The sequence below is a fragment of the Haliotis rufescens genome, unplaced genomic scaffold (assembly GCF_023055435.1).
Source record: "Haliotis rufescens isolate VD_foot unplaced genomic scaffold, xgHalRufe1.0.p SCAF_42, whole genome shotgun sequence".
NCBI classification, from domain to species: domain Eukaryota; kingdom Metazoa; phylum Mollusca; class Gastropoda; order Lepetellida; family Haliotidae; genus Haliotis; species Haliotis rufescens.
The window spans coordinates 3675950-3697749 of NW_025964135.1; the positions used below are offsets into that span (position 1 = coordinate 3675950).

The 21800-nt window shown below is 43.7% G+C and overlaps 1 protein-coding gene across 1 annotated transcript in view; it reads left to right on the forward strand.

Annotated features, from left to right (window-relative positions):
• LOC124148207 (multidrug resistance-associated protein 1-like) overlaps positions 1 to 21800 on the forward strand; it is a 67807-nt gene that overhangs the window by 31064 nt on the left and 14943 nt on the right. Inside the window, exons 10-23 of the mRNA XM_048382860.1 lie at positions 2301 to 2481; positions 5134 to 5265; positions 7023 to 7211; positions 8181 to 8318; positions 8609 to 8752; positions 9761 to 9845; positions 11142 to 11208; positions 12487 to 12613; positions 13451 to 13627; positions 15193 to 15360; positions 16954 to 17146; positions 17422 to 17533; positions 17718 to 17820; positions 20126 to 20348. Of these exons, the coding sequence (XP_048238817.1) occupies positions 2301 to 2481; positions 5134 to 5265; positions 7023 to 7211; positions 8181 to 8318; positions 8609 to 8752; positions 9761 to 9845; positions 11142 to 11208; positions 12487 to 12613; positions 13451 to 13627; positions 15193 to 15360; positions 16954 to 17146; positions 17422 to 17533; positions 17718 to 17820; positions 20126 to 20348 (2039 nt within the window). The remainder of the gene's footprint in view (positions 1 to 2300; positions 2482 to 5133; positions 5266 to 7022; positions 7212 to 8180; positions 8319 to 8608; positions 8753 to 9760; positions 9846 to 11141; positions 11209 to 12486; positions 12614 to 13450; positions 13628 to 15192; positions 15361 to 16953; positions 17147 to 17421; positions 17534 to 17717; positions 17821 to 20125; positions 20349 to 21800) is intronic.

Below are 21800 nucleotides of genomic sequence, written 5' to 3' on the forward strand. Positions count from 1 at the left end.
ACATGCATCACCCAAGTTAGCAAGTGTGACCACCTGATCCTGTTAGTCGCCTCTTACGCAAGCATAGTCGCCGCTAAGAGCTATGAGATACGCAAGACGTTCAAAACAATGTTGAAATACTCTCCATATTTCACAAGTAAAGTTATATAAATAGAGTTATATAATGAATAATAAATATCGGATTGTTTGCTTACATAAAGAGTGTAGACAAGATCTGACCTTATTCATGCAGTGTAGGTACGCGGTGGGGTGTGGGTGGGGCGGGTTTGTGCACTTACTGTCCCGTGTGCAGACTGCTATATGTATGTAATTATATTTACCGTAGGCTTATTTGTTTTTAATCAATATGCAAATCGATATATGCCTGTTATTTTGAACATCTGCGCCACATTTTGTATATGTCACTCATTTTCTCTGTATTGAAATGCAATACGTGTATTTAGATAGCGGATATTGCGCGGCTGGTGTGTGGGAAGGCATACCGCGTTACGAACCACGCGCTTGTTATGAAACACACTACCTATTGTTGTCATCTTACATAAGGATGATGTCGGGAACCATGTGTGACTCACTGAAACTATATTTATCCCTGGCTTATTTTGCTTACAAAGCGTCCATTTTACGCATTATTTGGTGAGTTTTTGTACTGAATCTTATAACCAGTTATTTTAAGTCACTTATAAAGCCATCTCTTGATTTTTCTCATTTCGCAACACACAACTAATATTTTGTTTTGGGTGAAAATTTTCGAATACATGATCAAGGAACCGACATATGTGTACTGCAGCTAAAAAGATATTATTGGGAATTTTACAAACGTTTGAACATTTTAGCGACTGTTCTCATGAATGTTTTTTTTTAAATCATTGACACAATGGATAGATCCTATTCTCTCTAATCGTTTGGAAATATGGGGTGACTGCCAACACACACAGACACATAGTCATGAACTCTCTCACGCACTCAAACATTCCCTCATCCATTCCTCCACTCCCTCAATCAAACATTGACTCATCCATTCTCTCAAACGCTCACTCATCCATTCCTTCACTCACTCAGTCAAACATTCACTCATCCACTCCTTCACTCACTCAGTCAAACACTCGCTTTTCCGTTTTCTCAAACATTCACTCATCCACTCCTTCACTCACTCAGTCAAACATTCACTCATCCACTCACTCAGTCAACTATTCATTCATCCACTCACTCACTCACACAGTCAAACAGTCATTCATCCACTCCTTCACTCACTCAGTCAAACACTCGCTTTTCCGTTTTCTCAAACATTCACTCATCCACTCCTTCACTCACACAGTCAAACATTCACTCATCCACTCCGTCACTCACTCATCCACTCCTTCACTCACTCAGTCAAACATTCACTCATCCACTCACTCAGTCAAACATTCAAGTCAAACACTCGCTTTTCCGTTTTCTTAAACATTTACTCATCCACTCACTCACTCACAAAGTCAAACATTCATTCATCCACTCCTTCACTCACTCAGTCAAACACTCGCTTTTCCGTTTTCTCAACCATTCACTCATCCACTCCTTCACTCACTCAGTCAAACATTCACTCATCCACTCACTCAGTCAAACATTCATTCATCCACTCACTCACTCACACAGTCAAACAGTCATTCATCCACTCCTTCACTCACTCAGTCAAACACTCGCTTTTCCGTTTTCTCAACCATTCACTCATCCACTCCTTCACTCACTCAGTCAAACATTCACTCATCCACTCACTCAGTCAAACATTCATTCATCCACTCACTCACTCACACAGTCAAACAGTCATTCATCCACTCCTTCACTCACTCAGTCAAACACTCGCTTTTCCGTTTTCTCAAACATTCACTCATCCACTCCTTCACTCACACAGTCAAACATTCACTCATCCACTCCGTCACTCACTCATCCACTCCTTCACTCACTCAGTCAAACATTCACTCATCCACTCACTCAGTCAAACATTCAAGTCAAACACTCGCTTTTCCGTTTTCTTAAACATTTACTCATCCACTCACTCACTCACAAAGTCAAACATTCATTCATCCACTCCTTCACTCACTCAGTCAAACACTCGCTTTTCCGTTTTCTCAACCATTCACTCATCCACTCCTTCACTCACTCAGTCAAACATTCACTCATCCACTCACTCAGTCAAACATTCATTCATCCACTCACTCACTCACACAGTCAAACATTCATTCATCCACTCACTCAGTCAAACATTCACTCACCCATTCTGTCACACGCTCACTCATCCAGTCCCTCACTCACTCTGTTCGCAGCGCCCTGATCTACCACATCGAGCTGGGGGCCGCCGACTACCCCTGGAAGGGGTATGTCCTGTCCCTGGGGCTGTTCGTGGTCGCCTTCGTCCAGTCCTGCTTCTACCACCAGCACTTCCACTACGCGATGACCCTGGGGATGAGGATCAGGACAACCCTCATGGCCACCCTGTACAAGAAGGCAAGTACCATGATGGCCACAGGGGGCAAGGTGCACTCTCCTACCCAGAGTTGCCTGCGGTCAGCACCATTCGTCACCACTCGCCCCTTTCCGTAATCGATGAATGTTATGTGCGAAAATACGACAAACCAATCAGAATGCGCGCATGATTTCAAGTTCTTTGTCAAATAATCCCTCAGAAATAATTTTTGATTTTACATACGTCTTGCATCTTAAAATATACCCAAGACACAGTTAAATGTGTTCAATCATACTGTATCATTCCGCATGTCCCGATGTGCTTTAAATTGCATCTGAAATATATATAATATATGGGGAAATATATGTTAACCCTTAGGCAACGAGTTGACAATTGTTTTAGGTATGCCCGTTTGCGCTAAGACGGAACCCGGTCTTAAAAATGGCCATGAGAGGGGCACGAGTCGCTATTCGGCTTGTCCCGGAATAAGACGAGTTGGTCACGAATAGGTCAGCACAGTACCTCTACCACAGGCCAGCCCCATGTGACGATGCGTCACATCTTACAAAGTCCATTCAAGATATTGCATATGTTTTTCATCCGTTTCATTTTTCACGAATCTACACATTTAGATAAACATATGTAATCATTTTAATGAAATGGTTAACTTTCGTTGTGAAATAACCTAAAAGGTGAAAATCTATTTCCATTTGCGTAGTTATTCTTTGTTTACATTGGTTGTACGGCTCCACGTGCTCTTGTCGAAGCCATACCAAAAGCTAGCGATACGGTCAATTTGATCTATAATAACTCACTGTCGCAGTTGTAGTAGCACATTAAAAGAGCATCGAAAGGCTTGTATAAGGTCAGTCAGTTCTGATTTCAGAATAAGCGGATTTGTTTACAAACAAAAAAAAGTCCGGTCTCGTGATATGCAAATTAACCTGTGGCAGTGGTGTAATGCTAAGTCATTATTGCGCCGGAGTGTGAGCAAGGTTGTCTCCCTTGTCGTGGGTCTGAATAAGGTTCATGGACTGTCAGAACTATACCAGTGGCAGAAAGCGATTACGTCATCACTATGAATCCCGGCACGCTCATATTTCACATCAGATTTACTGACGTAATTATATAAAACGTCAGTAATGACGCCTGAATAACGTCAAAAAGGATGGGGGGGCGATCGGGTAGCCTGGTGGTTAAAGCGTTCGCTCGTCACGCCGAAGACCCGGGTTCGATTCTCGACATGGGTACAATGTGTGAAGCCAATGTCTGGTGTCCCCCGCCGTGATATTGCTGGAATAGTGCTAAAAGCGGCGTAAAACCATACTCACTCACTCACTCACTCAAAAGGATGTAGGGGCACGGGTGGCCCAGTCGTCTAAGGCTCTGCAATTCGTTGTGCAGAGTTGCGTCCCTTGGGCACGCCAGAAACCTGATTGTTGGTTCGAATCCCGGTTCGCCCCTATTATGTTTCTAGGTTTGTCAGCATTATACCGATGCTCGTGGGTTTCACCAAAGTGGGCTTTCCTCCCGCATAAAGCTGACACGCCGTGATATAACTAAAATACTGTTAAAAGCGGTGTTAATCCAAACCAACTCACTCACTTACTCACCGAGGATGCAGAGCCCATAACGTAGTTTTAGATGGGTGGTGGGCTTTGTATTACGCTGCTTGTACCAATATTCAAGCACTTTCACGGCGGGGAACACCAGAAATATGTTTCACGAAATCGAACCTGGGCCTTCGGCGTGACAAGCTAACACTTTAACCACTAAGCTACCCCACCATCCCTTAGACGAGTGCTTCGTACGGATATGGCCCCGTCCCCTGTGTGTAGGATAAAGCAAGACCGAGAGTTTTTATGATATATGAAACCCGCATCCGCGGATAATCCCAAGGATAAGGGTTTAAATATCATTAAAAAACCGAGGGGAAGTGTTTTATCTAGACCCGTAAAGATTCCGGGGTAGAATAGGTCTTCAGCAACCCATGCTTGCCGTAAAAGGTGACCATGCTTGTCGTAAAAGGCGACTAACGGGATCGGGCGGTCAGACTCGCTGACTTGGTTGATGCATGTCATCGATCCCAATTGCGTGGGTCGATGCTCATGATATTAATCACTGGATTGTCTGGTCCAGGCTCGATTTTTTACAGACCGCCGTCATATAGCTGGAATATTGAAGAGTGCGGTGTTAAACAACAAACCAACCAACTGTAAACCGGAAAAAGAAACTTAAAACATTTATCAACATTTTTATGTTTCAAACATACTTTCCATGAACCTTAGGAATCGGACGTAAAATATCCTTTCCTGGCGTACGATACTTGAAAGAGACATTCTTAAAAGCATTGTGGTTTATCAGCGTCCTAGTTATACACTCAGTGGGCTACAGATACAGAGGTTGCGTGTTCGATCGTCGGGAATATAAAGAAAATATTTGTCATTGATTCCATTACATTGTGTTCAAATGCAAAATATTTTTTTAGCGAGAAACATTCATATGTTACAATCTGAACGGAAGTCGTTTTAATAAAATCCCAGGGATGTTATAACATGAGATTTAACACTAATGGAGAACAAAAGGATGACGTCACTGGATGGAGGTTTATAAGTTGGTTAAGGGTGGTACAGATAGATCTGCAAGTGATACATGAGAAACGCAACTGTGTTGAAGTGTAGCTTTGGTTGTAGGCGTTGTTCCTGAACAGCGAGGCTCAGAAGACGTCCACGGTGGGGGAGATCGTGAACCTGATGGCCGTGGACTGTCAGCGGATTCAGGACATGATCAGCTACACCTGGATGGTATGGTCCATCCCCTTCCAGGTAGGAGAAACAGCCTGCTTCACAACCTTCCAAATCGAGGTGGTCGACACAGGCAGGCGCGTCTTGCACGTCATCAAGAGGCATTCCATTCTCCGGAATACAGTGTTTATATAGCGAATCTCACCCTCGTGTCTTTTGATATCAAATATACCAACACGAGTTGATAAAAGTGGAAAAACTCCACCTTTATCAACGAGTGTTGATATATTTGATCTATCTATCTATCTATCTATCTATCTAGAGAGAGAGAGAGAGAGAGAGAGAGAGAAAGAGAGAGAGAGAGAGAGAGAGAGAGAGTCCAAGGACGAGTCCAAATTTACTATCCGGATACCCACCCCCATATTACCCGACCATACCCGGGTACCCACTGTAGGTCTCAAGAGGTACAACATGTCCGATTAGGATTTTTTTTACCACAGCACTTGCAAAACGTATTTAGATACATGTATTAAACAATCTGGTCATGCATACACTGAAGTTAACTTAAGTTATATCTTTATTCAACCATATGAAAAGTCAGAAGGATTGGGTGCATAGTCAGAAAGAAATGCGAACATTAGTGACTTGTAGTGTAACCATAGAGGTCAAGATAGTTTGCGTCATTAAACAATATATCACCGGGTCCGGGTAGTCCTGTGGGTACCCGGGTCCTACTCAGTACCCACCCGATCCGAGTACCCGAGTTACACGTAACAGCCCTATAACCCTGGGTCCGGGTAGTCCTGTGGGTACCCGGGTCCTACTCAGTACCCACCGACCCGAGTACCCGAGTTACCCGTAACAGCCCTATAACCCTGGGTCCGGGTAGTCCTGTGGGTGCCCGGGTCCTACTCAGTACCCGCCCGACCCGAGTACCCGAGTTACCCGTCCCTGCCCTACTATGTTCGTTAAGAAAACGTGTTTCCAGTACGTACCAATTAAAGACATAACTAACTATCAGTCAAGTGTTACCACAGAGTGTCTTTATTCTTATCACGAAACATTGCACGTGATTTCCAAACTTTACTCGCTAATCCTGCACGAGATGAATGGTACATCTCGAGTCATGAACCTATGACGTCACATGTGATGCCTTCATGAGCGTTGGTTTACACACCATGCCATCGAACAATCTAATATCTCTTGAAACTGAGTATTTCTTCATATATTAACCAACATGTATGGTATTCGGGTTTCTTTTGGCGGTGAGTATATATATATGTTTTGGTATCAGCCTTCATGGTGAAGTATAACACTGCCAGGTTCACGTGCTCGCTTTTAGGCTTGTTTGGTTGTTTATCTGCTGTGGTCGAGAATGGGCGCCCCAGTTCTTGCTGGAATAAACATTGGGGTGCAATTTGACCTTTCGCGGATGAATACGGACTTTCTCTGGGATCTGTGTTCATATTTTACGAGAGTATCTCCACTTTTATTTACAACAAATAATAAATACCAGACGCCAAAAATTTAACACTGTTTGTTCATTGATACCACAACCAGCGAATTTTAACTTATAACACATATTGGGTTACAGTGTTAAGATTTTAAGAGAGCTTCTCCAGTTTGTTTTACAATACATCATACACGCTTAACATTTTAAGAGTGTTAGTTCATTGATACCACAATCAGAGAATCTAATATCTCTTGAAAATGAGTAATTCTTCATATATTAACCAACATGTATGGTATTCGCGTTTCTTTTGGCGGTGAGTATATACATGCTTTAGTATCAGCCTTCATAAAGTATAACACTGCCAAGTTCACGTTCTCGCTTTTAGGCTTGTTTGGCTGTTTATCTGCTGTGGTCGAAAATGGGCGCCCCAGTTCTTGCTGGACTCTTTGTTCTGTTCCTGCTCCTGCCCATCAACGCCTACCTCGCCTACAAGCAACAGCAACTACAACGACTCAACCTCATCCAGAAGGACAGCAGGATCAAACTTCTCAACGAAGTGCTCAACGGAATTAAGGTGACACAGCTAATTTATGTTCATTAAATATACAAATATATAATGGACGCGACAGACGCCTGTACAACCTAGGGTGTTTCAGACTAACAGTAGAAGAGACAACGGATAACGGTAATGGGTAGGTTTGCAATGAAATAACGGTTGACCAAGGCGTTTTAATCGGTACAGAGTTGTGGCCCTTATTTATGACTGGATCCGCTGGCCTTGTGATTGAATTCCAAGTTCACTCATATTTTCTGGCAGTACCATGAAAGTAAATTGTCCTGTTTTATCCCAAAAAAATCATTTTCATTGGACATGCGCTGGGTGTCCTGATATATATGTATGAAATACGATTGGCTCCACCTTTCACAGTCAAACACGCGTATTTTGAAGAAGTGACTATACAAATCCTGTCTCTAATCCCATCCTTAAATATTAAATCGTGTGTCCCAAAGTGTTAAACGTACGCTTTCTTCTTCATCAACTGTTTTAATTGTTTGAGTGGCATTCTAGAAGTTGGCAAAGGAGTAAGGAAAAAGTACAACTTTGGGGATAACAACCTTTGGTTTATTGCATAAAGCGATGTTTCGATGTGGATTCTTACACCGTTATCAAGCTGGTCATTGACCAGACCTACAACCTACACCCTCGTTACCACTCCAGCTTGAGTGAGTGAGTGAGTTTGGTTTTACGCCGCTTCTAGCAATATTCCAGCAATATCACGGCGGGGGACACCAGAAATGGGCTTCACACATTGTACCCATGTCGAGAATCGAACCCGGGTCCTCGGCGTGACGAGCGTACGCTTTAACCACTAGGCTACCCCACCGCCCCACTCCAGTTTGATAACGGTATCAGAATCTACATCGAAACAACGCTATATGCAACAAACCAGAAGTTGTTATCCAAAAAACTGTACGTCTTTCTCACTTCTTCTTTATCGCCTTTGAGGCATCACCTTACTCCATATCTCCCCCTCATCTGTAGGTGCTGAAGCTGTACGCCTGGGAACCCTCATTCAGGGACAAGATTCTCGCCATCAGGGAGAAGGAGCTGAAGATCCTCATGAAGATCGCCTACCTCAACGGCATCAGCACCTTCGTCTGGACATGTGCCCCGTATTTAGTAAATAAAATCCCTTCTGACATCATGTCTAGCTCGCCTTGCCATCATTAAATGCACACCATTGTCAGAGAATTTATATCCTTAAATATTTTCACGCTAATTGTATCAAGAGTTGGCAGCATAGTTTTAACATAAATCATTTAACAAAGGCGAGCGTTTGTACCGGTTTTACTCGACGTTTGTAAATACAAAAAGAGCCAAGATCAATGATTGATATTTGAACATTTTACAGTCTCAACTCTACTGCGAAGATGCAATGTAATCATGAACCTAAATCACCACTCCGACAGGTGACGCTGGCGACGTTCTCTGCATACGTGCTGACGTCCAATGTTCACCTGGACGCGGGAACGGCGTTCGTGACGCTCTCTCTGTTCAACATCCTCCAGTTTCCCATCAACTTCATCCCCGAGATGATCTCCAACACGGCTCAGGTAGACCTACACCCTCGTTAACTCGAAGTTTTTTGTCTCGATGTTACGTTATAGACCATACCTACATCCGACACCCTCGATCAGTCGAAGTCTTTTGTATCCATGTTACGTCATTGACCAGACCTACTTCCTTAACTCTCGTTAACTCGAAGTCCTTTGTCTCGATGTTACGTTATAGACCAGACCTACATGCGACACCCTCGATCAGTCGAAGTCTTTTGTATCCAAGTTACGTCATTGACCAGACCTTTTTCCTAAACTCTCGTTAACACGAAATCCTTTGTCTTCCTGTTATGTCATGGATCGGACCTACATCCTACACCCTCCTAAGTCGAAGTCCTTTGTCTACATGTTACGTCATTGACACGACAAACACCTCACTGTGGTCTCTTTTAATTTGTTTGTTGTTTAACGCCGCACTCAGCAATATTCCAGCTATATGACGGCCGTCTGTAAATAATCGAGTCTGGGCCAGACAATCCAGTGATTGCTATCATAAGTGTCGATCTACGCAACTGGGATACGATGCCATGCATCAACCAAGTCAGCGAGCCTGACCACCCGATCCCGTTAGTCACCTCTTATGACAAACATTGTCGCCTTTTAGGACAAACATGGGTTGCTGAAGACCTATTCTACCCCGGATCTGTTACCATGTATACAAACAGTGGGGTGCAATTCGACCTTTCGCGGATGAATACGGACATTCTCTGGGACTTGTGTTCATATTTTACGAGAGCATCCCCACTTTGATTTACAACAAATAATAAATTCCAGACGCCAAAAATTTAACAGTGTTAGTTCATTGATACCACAACCAGCGAATTTTAACTTATAACACATATTCGATAACAGTGTTCAGATTTTAAGAGAGCTTCTCCAGTTTGTTTTACAATACATAATAGACGCTTAACAGTTTAAGAGTGTTAGTTCATTGATACCACAATCAGAGAATTACAACTTATAATACAAAGTCGGTACCAGTATATGCCCTTGGTGTACCTACAGGCCAGGGTGTCCATCGACCGTATAGACAAGTTCCTCAAGAGCGGCGAGTTGGACCCCACTATCGTCGGAAAATATCCAAACGGAGGTAAGTAGACGCATGTCCGCTACCTCGTAGCTAACATTCGTGACCAACTCGTATTATTCCGGGACAAGCCGAATAGCGACTCGTGCCCCTCTCATGGCCATTTTTGCAACTGGGTTCCGTCTGAGTGCAAACGGGCATACCTAAAACAATTGTCAACTCGTGGGTTAATGGTTAACATATATTTCCCCATATATTATATATATTTCAGATGCAATTTAAAGCACATCAGGACATGCGGAATTAGACAGTATGATTGAACACATGTAACTGCGTCTTAGGTATATTTTTAGATGCAATGACATATGTCAAATCAAAAAAAAATTCCGAGGGATTCTTTGACGAAGAACTTGAAATCATGGGCGCATTCTGATTTGGTTTGTCGTATTTTCGCACATAACATTCATCGATAGGGGGACGAGTCCTCTTGCGAGTGGTGACGAATTGGTTACCTTATAATGTCTCGGAAACGTTGCCACTTGTTGCCAAACCATGTACACTTAATTAAGTACACCAAGTATTTCGATTTAACATTTATTAACACGAAAGGATCAGTTTATTGACCCATTTGCTTGTGAAGCCCGAGCAAAATCAGCATAAGAAGTTAGTCGGGCGTTATGAAGGCGTTAATCACAGCCATGGATCAGCGACCAGTGAATGTCGGCCAGTACTAGCAGTGCAGTGCGCAGCTACGATATACCTTAGGCGCAATGTCTTTCAAATTAAAATACAAATTCAAATTCAATTCAAATTTAAGTTGAGAGTTGACAACAAATACATTTCGAATTTACTTAAGTGACTGATCACGTATTGTTCAGCTTGGAGGTGAGGTGAGGTGAAATTGGGTTTAACGTCGCGTCCAAGATTATTGCACTTATATAGCGACGTGCATGTACGTGTATGTGTTTGTGTGGCTGCTTGTACTAGTCCGGACTGATGCCGATTTATAGTACTAGTCAAAAACATGGTGTAAGATGTAAAACAGTGACTGATTTGATATCAGTATTGTTCATATTGTTTTAAACATGCCCTGTTGATTAATCATTTTGGGGAAATTATTTTATTAAAAATTTAATAGATTTTAATAGATAAAAGAGTTTATCGCCCTCTTGATACCTCGCATCAAAGTTTTCTTGTCTAAAATATCTTCATCAGTAGGGCTTGCGAACCGTTTCACGGTCATCTTGGCAGCTTGCGGACGACGTAAACAAATGCAGAGTTATCGCCCTTTAATCACAATCGGATATGAATGTACATATGAATATGAATGATTGTACATGAACTTTGTGTTTTCTTCAGAGTATGCGCTGACCATCAACAAGGCCACTTTCAGATGGGACAAGGAAGGCCGAAACATATTGACCAAGTAGGTACAGGTGCTGGAGAGGTCGCCACGTAGAAAGCGCACCATAAGTGCCTGACCCTGCCTCATCTAACACTGTCACAAACACTTCTGTCTACCATCTGGAAACTGTACATCGCGAATGTGAAAGACTTGGTCAATTTGGTTTCGTCCCCTCATCGCTCTCCGCTATCGTTTCTCTCCATAGCACCTCCGCCTCTGTATCGCCTCATCTCTCCTCTCCACATTACCCTCCTCTCTATACCGCCTCATATCTCCTCTCCACATTACCCTCCTCTCTATACCGCCCCATCTCTCCTCTCCAAATCACCCTCCTCTCTGTACCGCCCCATTTCTCCTTTCCATATTGCCCTCCTCTCTATACTGTTCCATCTCTCCTCTCCATATCACCCTCCTCTCTATACCGCCCCATCTCTCTTTTCCATATTACCCTCCTCTCTATACTGTTCCATCTCTCCTCTCCATATTACCCTCCTCTCTATACTGCACCATCTCTCCTCTCCGTATCACCCTCCTCTCTATACTGTTCCATCTCTCCTCTCCATATTACCCTCCTCTCTATACTGCACCTTCTCTCCTCTACATATCACCCTCCTCTCTATACTGTTCCATCTCTCCTCTCCAAATCACCCTCCTCTCTATACTGTTCCATCTCTCCTCTACATATCACCCTCCCCTCTATACCGCCCCATCTCTCCTCTCCATATCACCCTCCTCTCTATACTGCACCATCTCTCCTCTACATATCACCCTCCTCTCTATACCGCCCCATCTCTCCTCTCCAAATCACCCTCATCTCTATACCGCCCCATCTCTCCTCTACATATCACCGTCCTCTCTATACCGCCCCATCTCTCCTCTCCATATCACCCTCCTCTCTATACCGTACTATCTCGCCTCCCCTGTCACCCTCCTCTCTATACCATTCTATCTCACCTCTCCATATTACCCTCCTCTCTATACCGCGCCATCTCGCCTCTCTATATCACCCCCTCTTCTCTATACCGTCTCCATATCACCCGTCTCTCTTTACCGTTCAATCTCTCCTCTCCATATTACCCTACTCTATACCGTCCCCTATCTCCTCTCCATATCACCCGTCTCTCTATACCGTCTCTCATCTCTCCTCTCTGTACCGCCCTATCTGTCCACTCAATATCATCATCCTCTCTATACCGCTCCCTATGTCTAAAATCTTGGCAACCAATGTTAAAAAGGACGAAGCACAGCTTTTACTTGATGTTGCTAACAGTTGTTCAAGCGATGTACTTTACTATCCAGCATCACCCTGTCGGTGGTGGAGGGGAAGCTCGTTGCTGTCGCCGGCCAGGTGGGATCGGGCAAGTCCTCCCTGCTGTCGGCGTGTTTAGGCGACATGGAGATCGTGCATGGCAAGGCGAACCTCAGGGTAAATACAATCAGAGCGTTCCTCAGGAAGTTTCCGTTTCGATATTAATACCTAACCTCGGAGTGATAACAATCAGAGCGTTCCCAGGAACATTTCAATCTCGATAATAATAACTAACCTCGGAATAAATACAATCAGAGCGTTCCTCGTGATACTCCCATCTCGACATTATTATCTAACCTCTGAGTGAATACAAACAGGTCGTTCGTCGTGATACTCTCCCCTAACCACAGATTGTTGCATCCATACGTATATTGTTAATATATTTCATTCACTGAGGAAACACGAACACAAAATTAAAATACCTTAAGCCATTGCAAGACGCACCAAATGAGGAACGATGGTATTAATTACTTATGCATTGGTGTTCGTTCACTTTCTGAAACATATGTCTCCGGAAGGTATGTATGGATTTTCCAAAAGCCATGATATATCCGAGTTCTTGCCATTTACTCAAAGATTGTCTACCTATATACCTATGATCTCTGGGATGGAGATGCTATGACAAGACCCGTGAAGATCTGGGTCAGAATAGGTCTTCAGCAACCCATGCTTGCCGTAAAAGGCGACCATGCTTGTCGTAAGAGGCGACTAACGGGATCGGGTGGTCAGGCTTGCTGACTTGGTTAATGCATGTCATCATATCCTAATTGCGTAGATCGATGCTCACGATGTCAATCACTGGATTGTCTGGACCAGACTCGATTATTTACAGCTGTAATATTGCTGAGTGCAGCGTCAAAGAACAACCAACCAAATTGCAATGGCAAAAAGGTCCATATTTCAGATTACGCAATGAATACACCAGTTTACCGTTGGTAACGCTGTTCTGTTCAGGGCAGGATCGCATACGTTCCTCAACAGCCATGGATCCAGAATGCAACAGTGCGGGACAACATCCTGTTTGGGACTCAAATGAACCGGAAACGATACGACAAAGTTATTGAGGCATGCGCACTGAAGGACGATTTAGACATGTTGCCTGGAGGGGATATGACGGAGATAGGAGAAAAGGTACAGTAACTATATAATGTCAATGTCAGTTTCAGTTTTCATCTGACTTGCGAATCTGTTTCATTATGCATATGAATCGGAACTTGTGCTCGGATTGGCGAAGTCAAAACTAGGTGATTTTGCCAAGTAGTTTAATTTAAGCTTCAGGTACATCGATGATCTGATATCATTCAATAACAAATAGCCAATTCCCTTCCAGAGATTTACCCACTTGAACTAGAAGTAAAGGAGACCAGTATGACCGCCTCATCTGTTTCATATTTAGATTTATGCATAAAGATTCAGAGTGACAAAAGACTCTCCACAAGACTGTGTGACAAGAGGGAAGACTTCAACTTTTTAATAGTCAACTTTCACTTCATGTCGAGCAATATTCCAGCAGCTCCAGCCTTTGCTGCCTTCATTTCACAACTTTTGAGATACAGTCGAGCATACTCTTTCTATCAAGAGCGTCACACGACTCTTGCTCTGAAGAAAGGCTTTAAGAAAGTTTTATGGCAGACATGTGGAGGACATTTCCAAATTTGATACATCAGTTACAAAAATGATGTCCGATGCAATTCCCTATTTTAATTTGCACCATATATTCCCGTCTTTGTTCAGGTTAACAATTGACTTTCCTTTGCATGTGTTTGTGACGGTTGCCACCGTTGCCACAGGATACGCTCACCTTTTCGCGAACACCTCGTGTAATCACTATTTGACAGTGATTCATAAACACTTGCTCATGATATAGTCTGAATCGAACAATCCACTCTGCTTTTAGCGTGGATTTCTTTTGAATGTGGATTGGGTTTTGTCGCTTTTGTTTAAAACTTCATAAACAAAACGTGTCCTCTTATAAGGCTCCATGGCATCTTCTGCACTTGTCCGGGTTCGTGTCCCTATGTGGATAACATGGTTGAACTCACTTGACTATCCATGAACAGAAATTCATCAGTTTGTATCCATAGATTCCTCTCATGCCTCAGACACCCGGTGTCAGAACGAATGGTGCATGCATAATGAATGGAACACACCAGTGTCGATTAGGGACCGACCGTTTCATATTCACGTGTTCTTAGAAACAGTACATGTTTGCGGGGACTGCTTCGAGGGTCGCTGATCTATGTACTGTTTCATCACACAATGGTTAGAACACCCATAATATCCATAGAACGGTTAGAACTTGAGGCAACCGAGAAGATCCGGGGTAGAAATGGTCCTCAGCATCCCATGCTTGCCCTAAAAGGCGACTATACTTGTCGTAAGAGGCGACTAACGTGATCGGGAGGTCAGGCTCGCTGACTTGGTTGATGCATGTCATCGTATCCAATTGTGTGGATCGATGTTCAGGATATCAATCACTGGATAGTCTGGTCCAGACTTGATTATTTACAGCCCGCGTCATACAGCTGGAATATTGCCGATTGCGGCGTTAAACAACAAACAAATAAACTTGAAGCAATTTTCATTTTATTATTAATATCCCAAGCCACCGAGCATCAAATGAGTCACTAATCAGTCAGAGTCAAGCATGCATGAACAAGGCACCCGGTGTCTATATATTCAGGATTACATTCCAGGGCATCAATCTGAGCGGGGGACAGAAGCAGCGCGTGAGTCTTGCACGTGCCGTGTACAGTGACGCCGACATCTACCTCCTTGACGACACACTGAGCGCCGTCGACTCCCACGTGGGCAAACACATCTTCAGGAAGGTCATCAGTGACAAAGGGTTGCTGAAGTACAAGGTGAGACGCCACCTGCAGCATGGTCAGTGTCTTCAGTATACATCGTAGATCCGGGGTAGAATAGGTCTTCAGCAACCCATGCTTGCCCTAAAAGGCGACTATGCTTGTCGTAAGAGGCGACTAACGGGATCGGGTGGTCAGGCTTGCTGACTTGGTTAATGCATGACATCGATCCCAATTGCGTGGATCGATGCCCATGATGTCAATCACTGGATTGTCTGGTCCAGACTCGATTATTTACAGACCGCCGTCATATAGCTGGAATATTGCTGAGTGCGGCGTTAAACAACAAACAAAACAAAACATGTTGTTGTGATGTGTGCATCTAATTACCGTATTTTGGATAATCACGGAGTTGGTTAGCCATGTGACAAGCTGTGTTGCGTACACCATGCAACTACGTTTTGTATGGATTCAGCGTGGACCTGCTTCGTATTCAATACTGATGGTACTTACCAAAGCGACAGTGAGAATGTATGAGTGTTTCACTTCTAAATTTGGACTTTTTGGATGCATCATATCACAGGACAAAGCAGTGTATGAGAAAATGGCGAAATCGAAAGTTTACAAGACAAGACAATTTTATTCAGTATAGAGGCCAGTGGCCCAAAATACAGACATATAAAGGTTTCATTTCTCAGCGCTACTTTACATCCACCCACACACACCCACATTGGCTTTTTGTCTGCAGTTACATTCCATTGATTTGGTTGATTGGTTGGCTGACTTCATCACATTGCTGTTATGTGCCTTGATTATTTGTTGGATGTTTCTCATGCAACTGTAGCTGACTTTAACTGATGATCTGTTGAATATTCTATTGAGTTTGCTGTCCTTTGGAAAATTTTGTTGATAAGTTTCAGGAAGTGCTTGTCTACATTCGTCTTCACATTCTTGCTGAAGGGTGTGTGTGTGTGGGGGGGGGGGGGGGGGGGGGATTGTACCATTTTTTCTGTGTTTGAGTTTGATCTTTATTTGGGTTTAGTTCGCACTTCGACACACACACACATACCGTGTGTAGCATTCTTGGAAAATAGGTATATTAAGTGGTATTGAACATATTTCTTATTTTTTGCACATTAATAGGTATAAACAGAGATCACTTATTGTTTGTGTATTGAGTGTTCATAATATTTATGAATATGTTTACTGCACTGTCATTCCTGATGTATTTACTAATATACTTTTTTCTAATATAGGTATATGCATCACATACAAGTAAAACATGAATCTCGTCTTCTAAGTACATTTTGTCATTTAGCCTGCAATGAGGGCATAGTCTTAAATGGTATGGTATATAAGTGTATCTTCCTGTTTCTGTAATAAGTCTAAAACTGCCACATCTAAATCTTGTGAAACAGATTCTCAAATGTAAAGGAGTAGCAATGCATAAGTATGTTTCCACATGAAATTTACAGCGATATTAAATACAAGCACTTACAGTTGGTCCACACACGTGCTGGCGTGGCGGAGTATCCTAGTGTTAAAGTGTTCTCCCTCAGAGATTGATTCCCAACATCTCCGCAATCTGAGGAGCCACATAGAAGCGATATAAAACTATATACACCGATATAAATCAACTTGTTTCTTCAGACTCGTATTTTCGTGACCCACGCCGTTCACTGGCTCCCCCTGGTGGACACGGTGGTGGTTCTGTCTGAGGGGCGGGTAACTGAGAGCGGCTCGTACGTCAAGCTGATGATGCATGATGGTCCGTTCGCACAGTTTCTCAAGTACCACTTCTCCACCGAGGACAACGACACCGAGACAGACGAAGACCCAGAGGGTACATAACATAGTTCATTACTTAGACTTGTCCCTGGGGCGGTGGGGTAGCCTAGTGGTGAAAGTGTTCGCACGTCACGCCGAAGACCCGGGTTTGATTCCCGTCATGGGTACAATTTGTGAAGCCCATTTCTGGTGTACCCCGCCGTGAGATTACTTGAATATTGCTAAAAGCGTGTAAAACCATACTCACTCACTCCTACTTCTCCGTTCATTTTATCCAACATGTGTTTAGTAACGATATTTGAATTGTATGACATACTTCAAATCTTGCAGTTCGTGAACTCAAGGAAAAGATGTGGCAACACGTGGAATCCGTGACGAGCACGTCGGACTGCGCAACTTCCGGTGACGAGTTGAATTTGGCGATTCGCAGGCGCAGGCGCAGGTATGTCTCTTTTCTCTCTGTCATAAATGTTATTGTTCATATCCTCATCAACCTGATATCAGGAAATGAGACGAGGGTAAGAAATTATCTGCCGATCGCCCTGGTTGTTGCACATTTATGACTGTAAATGGTAAGCATAATCTGTGACGCTATTGAGTAAGTGGACCTTTGTACATTCCCGCAGTAAGCTGACGGCCTCTACCGGAAGCAGCACCTCGGACGAGAGACGCCAGTCTGATGTTGATGCCGGCAGACTCATAGATGAAGAGAAGGCAGAAACTGGCAAAGTACATACCCGTTTTGTCATACCCGTGGTTTTCTACATTCCCGTGTTGTCTTACACATATGTTGTCAAAACCCGTGTTGTCTTGCTCGTCTTGTCTTACCCGTCTTGTCATACTCGTCTTGTCTTACCCGTCTTGTCATACCCGTCTTGTCTTGCTCGTCTTGTCTTACCCGTGTTGTCTTGCTCTTGCTCGTCTTGTCTTGCTCGTCTTGTCTTACCCGTCTTGTCTTACACGTCTTGTCTTGCTCTTGCTCGTCTTGTCTTGCTCGTCTTGTCTTGCTCGTCTTGTCTTACCCGTCTTGTCTTGCTCTTGCTCGTCTTGTCTTACCCGTCTTGTCTTGCTCGTCTTGTCTTACCCGTCTTGTCATACCCGTCTTGTCTTGCTCGTCTTGTCTTACCCGTCTTGTCTTACCCGTCTTGTCTTACCCGTCTTGTCTTACCCGTCTTGTCATACCCGTCTTGTCTTGCTCGTCTTGTCTTGCTCGTCTTGTCTTACCCGTCTTGTCTTGCTCGTCTTGTCTTACCCGTCTTGTCATACCCGTCTTGTCTTGCTCGTCTTGTCTTACCCGTCTTGTCTTGCTCGTCTTGTCTTACCCGTCTTGTCATACCCGTCTTGTCTTGCTCGTCTTGTCTTACCCGTGTTGTCTTGCTCGTCTTGTCTTGCTCTTGCTCGTCTTGTCTTGCTCTTGCTCGTCTTGTCTTGCTCGTCTTGTCTTACCCGTCTTGTCTTACCCGTGTTGTCTTGCTCGTCTTGTCTTGCTCTTGCTCGTCTTGTCTTGCTCTTGCTCGTCTTGTCTTGCTCGTCTTGTCTTACCCGTCTTGTCTTACACGTCTTGTCTTGCTCTTGCTCGTCTTGTCTTGCTCGTCTTGTCTTGCTCGTCTTGTCTTACACGTCTTGTCTTGCTCTTGCTCGTCTTGTCTTGCTCGTCTTGTCTTACCCGTGTTGTCATACCCGTCTTGTCTTACCCGTGTTGTCTTGCTCGTCTTGTCTTACCCGTCTTGTCTTACTCGTCTCGTAATACACGTCTTGTCAGATGCGTGTTGTCATACTCGTCTTGTCATACCAGTGTTGTCATACCCATGTTGTCATACCCGTCTTTTCTTACTCGTCTTGTCATACCTGTGTTGTCATACCCGTCTTGTCATACATGTCTTGTCATACCAGTGTTGTCATACCCGTCTTGTCATACATGTCTTGTCATACCTGTGTTGTCATACCCGTCTTGTCATACATGTCTTGTCATACCCATGTTTTCTTACTCGTCTTGTCATACATGTCTTGTCATACCCGTCTTGTCATACTCGTCTTGTCATACCAGTGTTGTCATACCCGTGTTGTCATACCATTGTTGTCATACCCGTGTTGGCATTCTCGTCTTGTCATACCCGTCTTGTCATACCAGTGTTGTTATACCCGTGTTGTCATACCCGTGTTTGCATGCTCGTCTTGTCATACCCGTCTTGTCATACTCGTCTTGTCATACTCGTCTTGTCATACCAGTGTTGTCATACCCGTGTTGTCATACCCGTGTTTGCATGCTCGTCTTGTCATACCCGTCTTGTCATACTCGTCTTGTCATACCCGTGTTGTCATACCCGTGTTGTCGTACTCACCTTGCCATACTCTTTGTCTAGGTATTCCATCCAGTTTACCTTGATATACTGGCAACTGTTTCATTTGAACCTAAAAATGTCAATTAGGCAAAAGGCTACATGTCCATATTTGACGTTATGGAAAGGAACAGGGCCAAATTACTGCACAACAATTACAATAGCAGTCCATAATAGAGTGGTTGAATAATATTTAATGGCAGCATAAAATGTGAGAAATGATAATGACAAGAATAACAATCACAACAGTGGTCACGTCACGCTTCCGAGATAGGCCACGGTCAAATGTGATCTTCAGACAAAAGCTGGTCTTGATGTAATGAGAGATGAAATATGAAATAAGACAGGGACGCTCCCGCTCCATTTATATAGTCTAACCACCCTCCAGCACTTTCTACACAGTACCAGACCAGTCCAGTGTCACATGAACATCACAGAATATTCCACGTTTCAATAGCGCTTGATATCCACCCATGCTATTCCGGAAGTTACGGTTAATTCAGCATCTAAATATAATAAATTCCTAACCACTCCTTATATTAAATAGTTCTACATTCCTGACAACTAACCATTGTCCAAATCCAAAGCAATGAACTTCTACTGAATCTCAACAATAATTTAATCAATAAATTACACTGCCATATAGTATTACAGATCTACTTGTGAACGTGACTCTTGTATTGTTGTCTATTCAGGTGAAGTCATCTGTATTCATCAGCTACATCCGGGCGGTGGGCGTGTCGGCCACGTGTGTTATATTCCTACTGTTTGCCTGCTACCAGGCGGCGAGTGTAGCGGCCAACATCTGGCTAGCCAGGTGGACGGGGGACGAACCCTCCCCCAACTCTACCACAGACCCCACCCTGCCCGTAGACCGGTACTACCTGACCATCTACGGCGTGCTTGGATGCGCTCAAGGTATCTCTCTATATGTCCGTCAGCCTTCTTCAGTGTTTTGCTTGCCGTAAAAGGCGACTATGCTTACCGTAAAAGGCGACTATGCTTGTCGTAAAAGGCGACTATGCTTGCCGTAAAAGGCGACTATGCTTGCCGTAAAAGGCGACTATGCTTGCCGTAAAAGGCGACTATCCTTGCCGTAAAAGGCGACTATGCTTGCCGTAAAAGGCGACTATGCTTACCGTAAAAGGCGACTATGCTTACCGTAAGAGGCGACTGTGCTTGCCGTAAAGGGCGACTATGCTTGCCGTAAAAGGCGACTATGCTTGCCGTAAAAGGCGACTATGCTTGCCGTAAAAGGCAACTATGCTTGCCGTAAAAGGCGACTAACGGGATCGGATGGTCAGACTCGCTGATTTGGTTGATGCATGTCATCGTATCCCAATTGGGTGGATTGATGCTCATGATGTCAATCACTGGATTGTCTGGGCCAGACTCGATTATTTACAGACCGCCGTCATTTAGCTGAAATATTGCTGAGTGCAGCGTTAAACAACAAACAAGCAACAAGCACTATTTACCGTAGGATAAACTGCCGAGCAAAAGTTTACACCCATGTTTAATGGTGGCTAAAACTGAAACAAACAAGAAGTGGTTATTCAATTTGATATGGGTATCATAGTTGTGTTTTGGACCTTTGTTTAAAGTGTTTAATAAGCTATTAGCAGCCTAGTAGCATTTTGATAAAGTTTGACATTCTTAGGTCAAATCTTAATGGAAATTTCCTCCATCGCGTTTCCGAGCCAGATTAGTTACCAGTGGCCAAGGCTTGTCTGCTACTGAAGATATTATGTGATACAGTGGGAACTTTATTGACTGGGGCATAAACCAGCAGTCATTAGATAGTGTGAGTGAGTGAGTGAGTTTGGTTTTACGCCGCTTTTAGCAATATTCCAGCAATATCACGGCGGGGGACACCAGAAATGGGCTTCACACATTGGAGTGAGTTAATATTAGCGTCGCATCGGCAATAGTTGGGCCATGGTGAGCTTGGGTGCTATGAAGAGTAGAGATGAAACGACTACCATCTACCAGATAAAACGACTACCATCTACCAGATGAAACGGCTACCACCTACCAGATGAAACGGATACCATCTACCAGATGAAACGGATACCTTCTACCAGATGAAACGGATACCATCTACCAGATGAAACGGCTACCACCTACCAGATGAGACGGATACCATCTACCAGATGAAATGGATACCATCTACCAGATGAAACGGATACCATCTACCAGATGAAACGGATACCATCTACCAGATGAAACGGATACCATCCACCAGATGAAACGGATACCATCTACCAGATGAAACGGATGCCATCTGCCAGATGAAACGGATACCATCTACCAGATGAAACAGATACCATCTACCAGATGAATGAAACGGATACCATCTACCAGATGAAA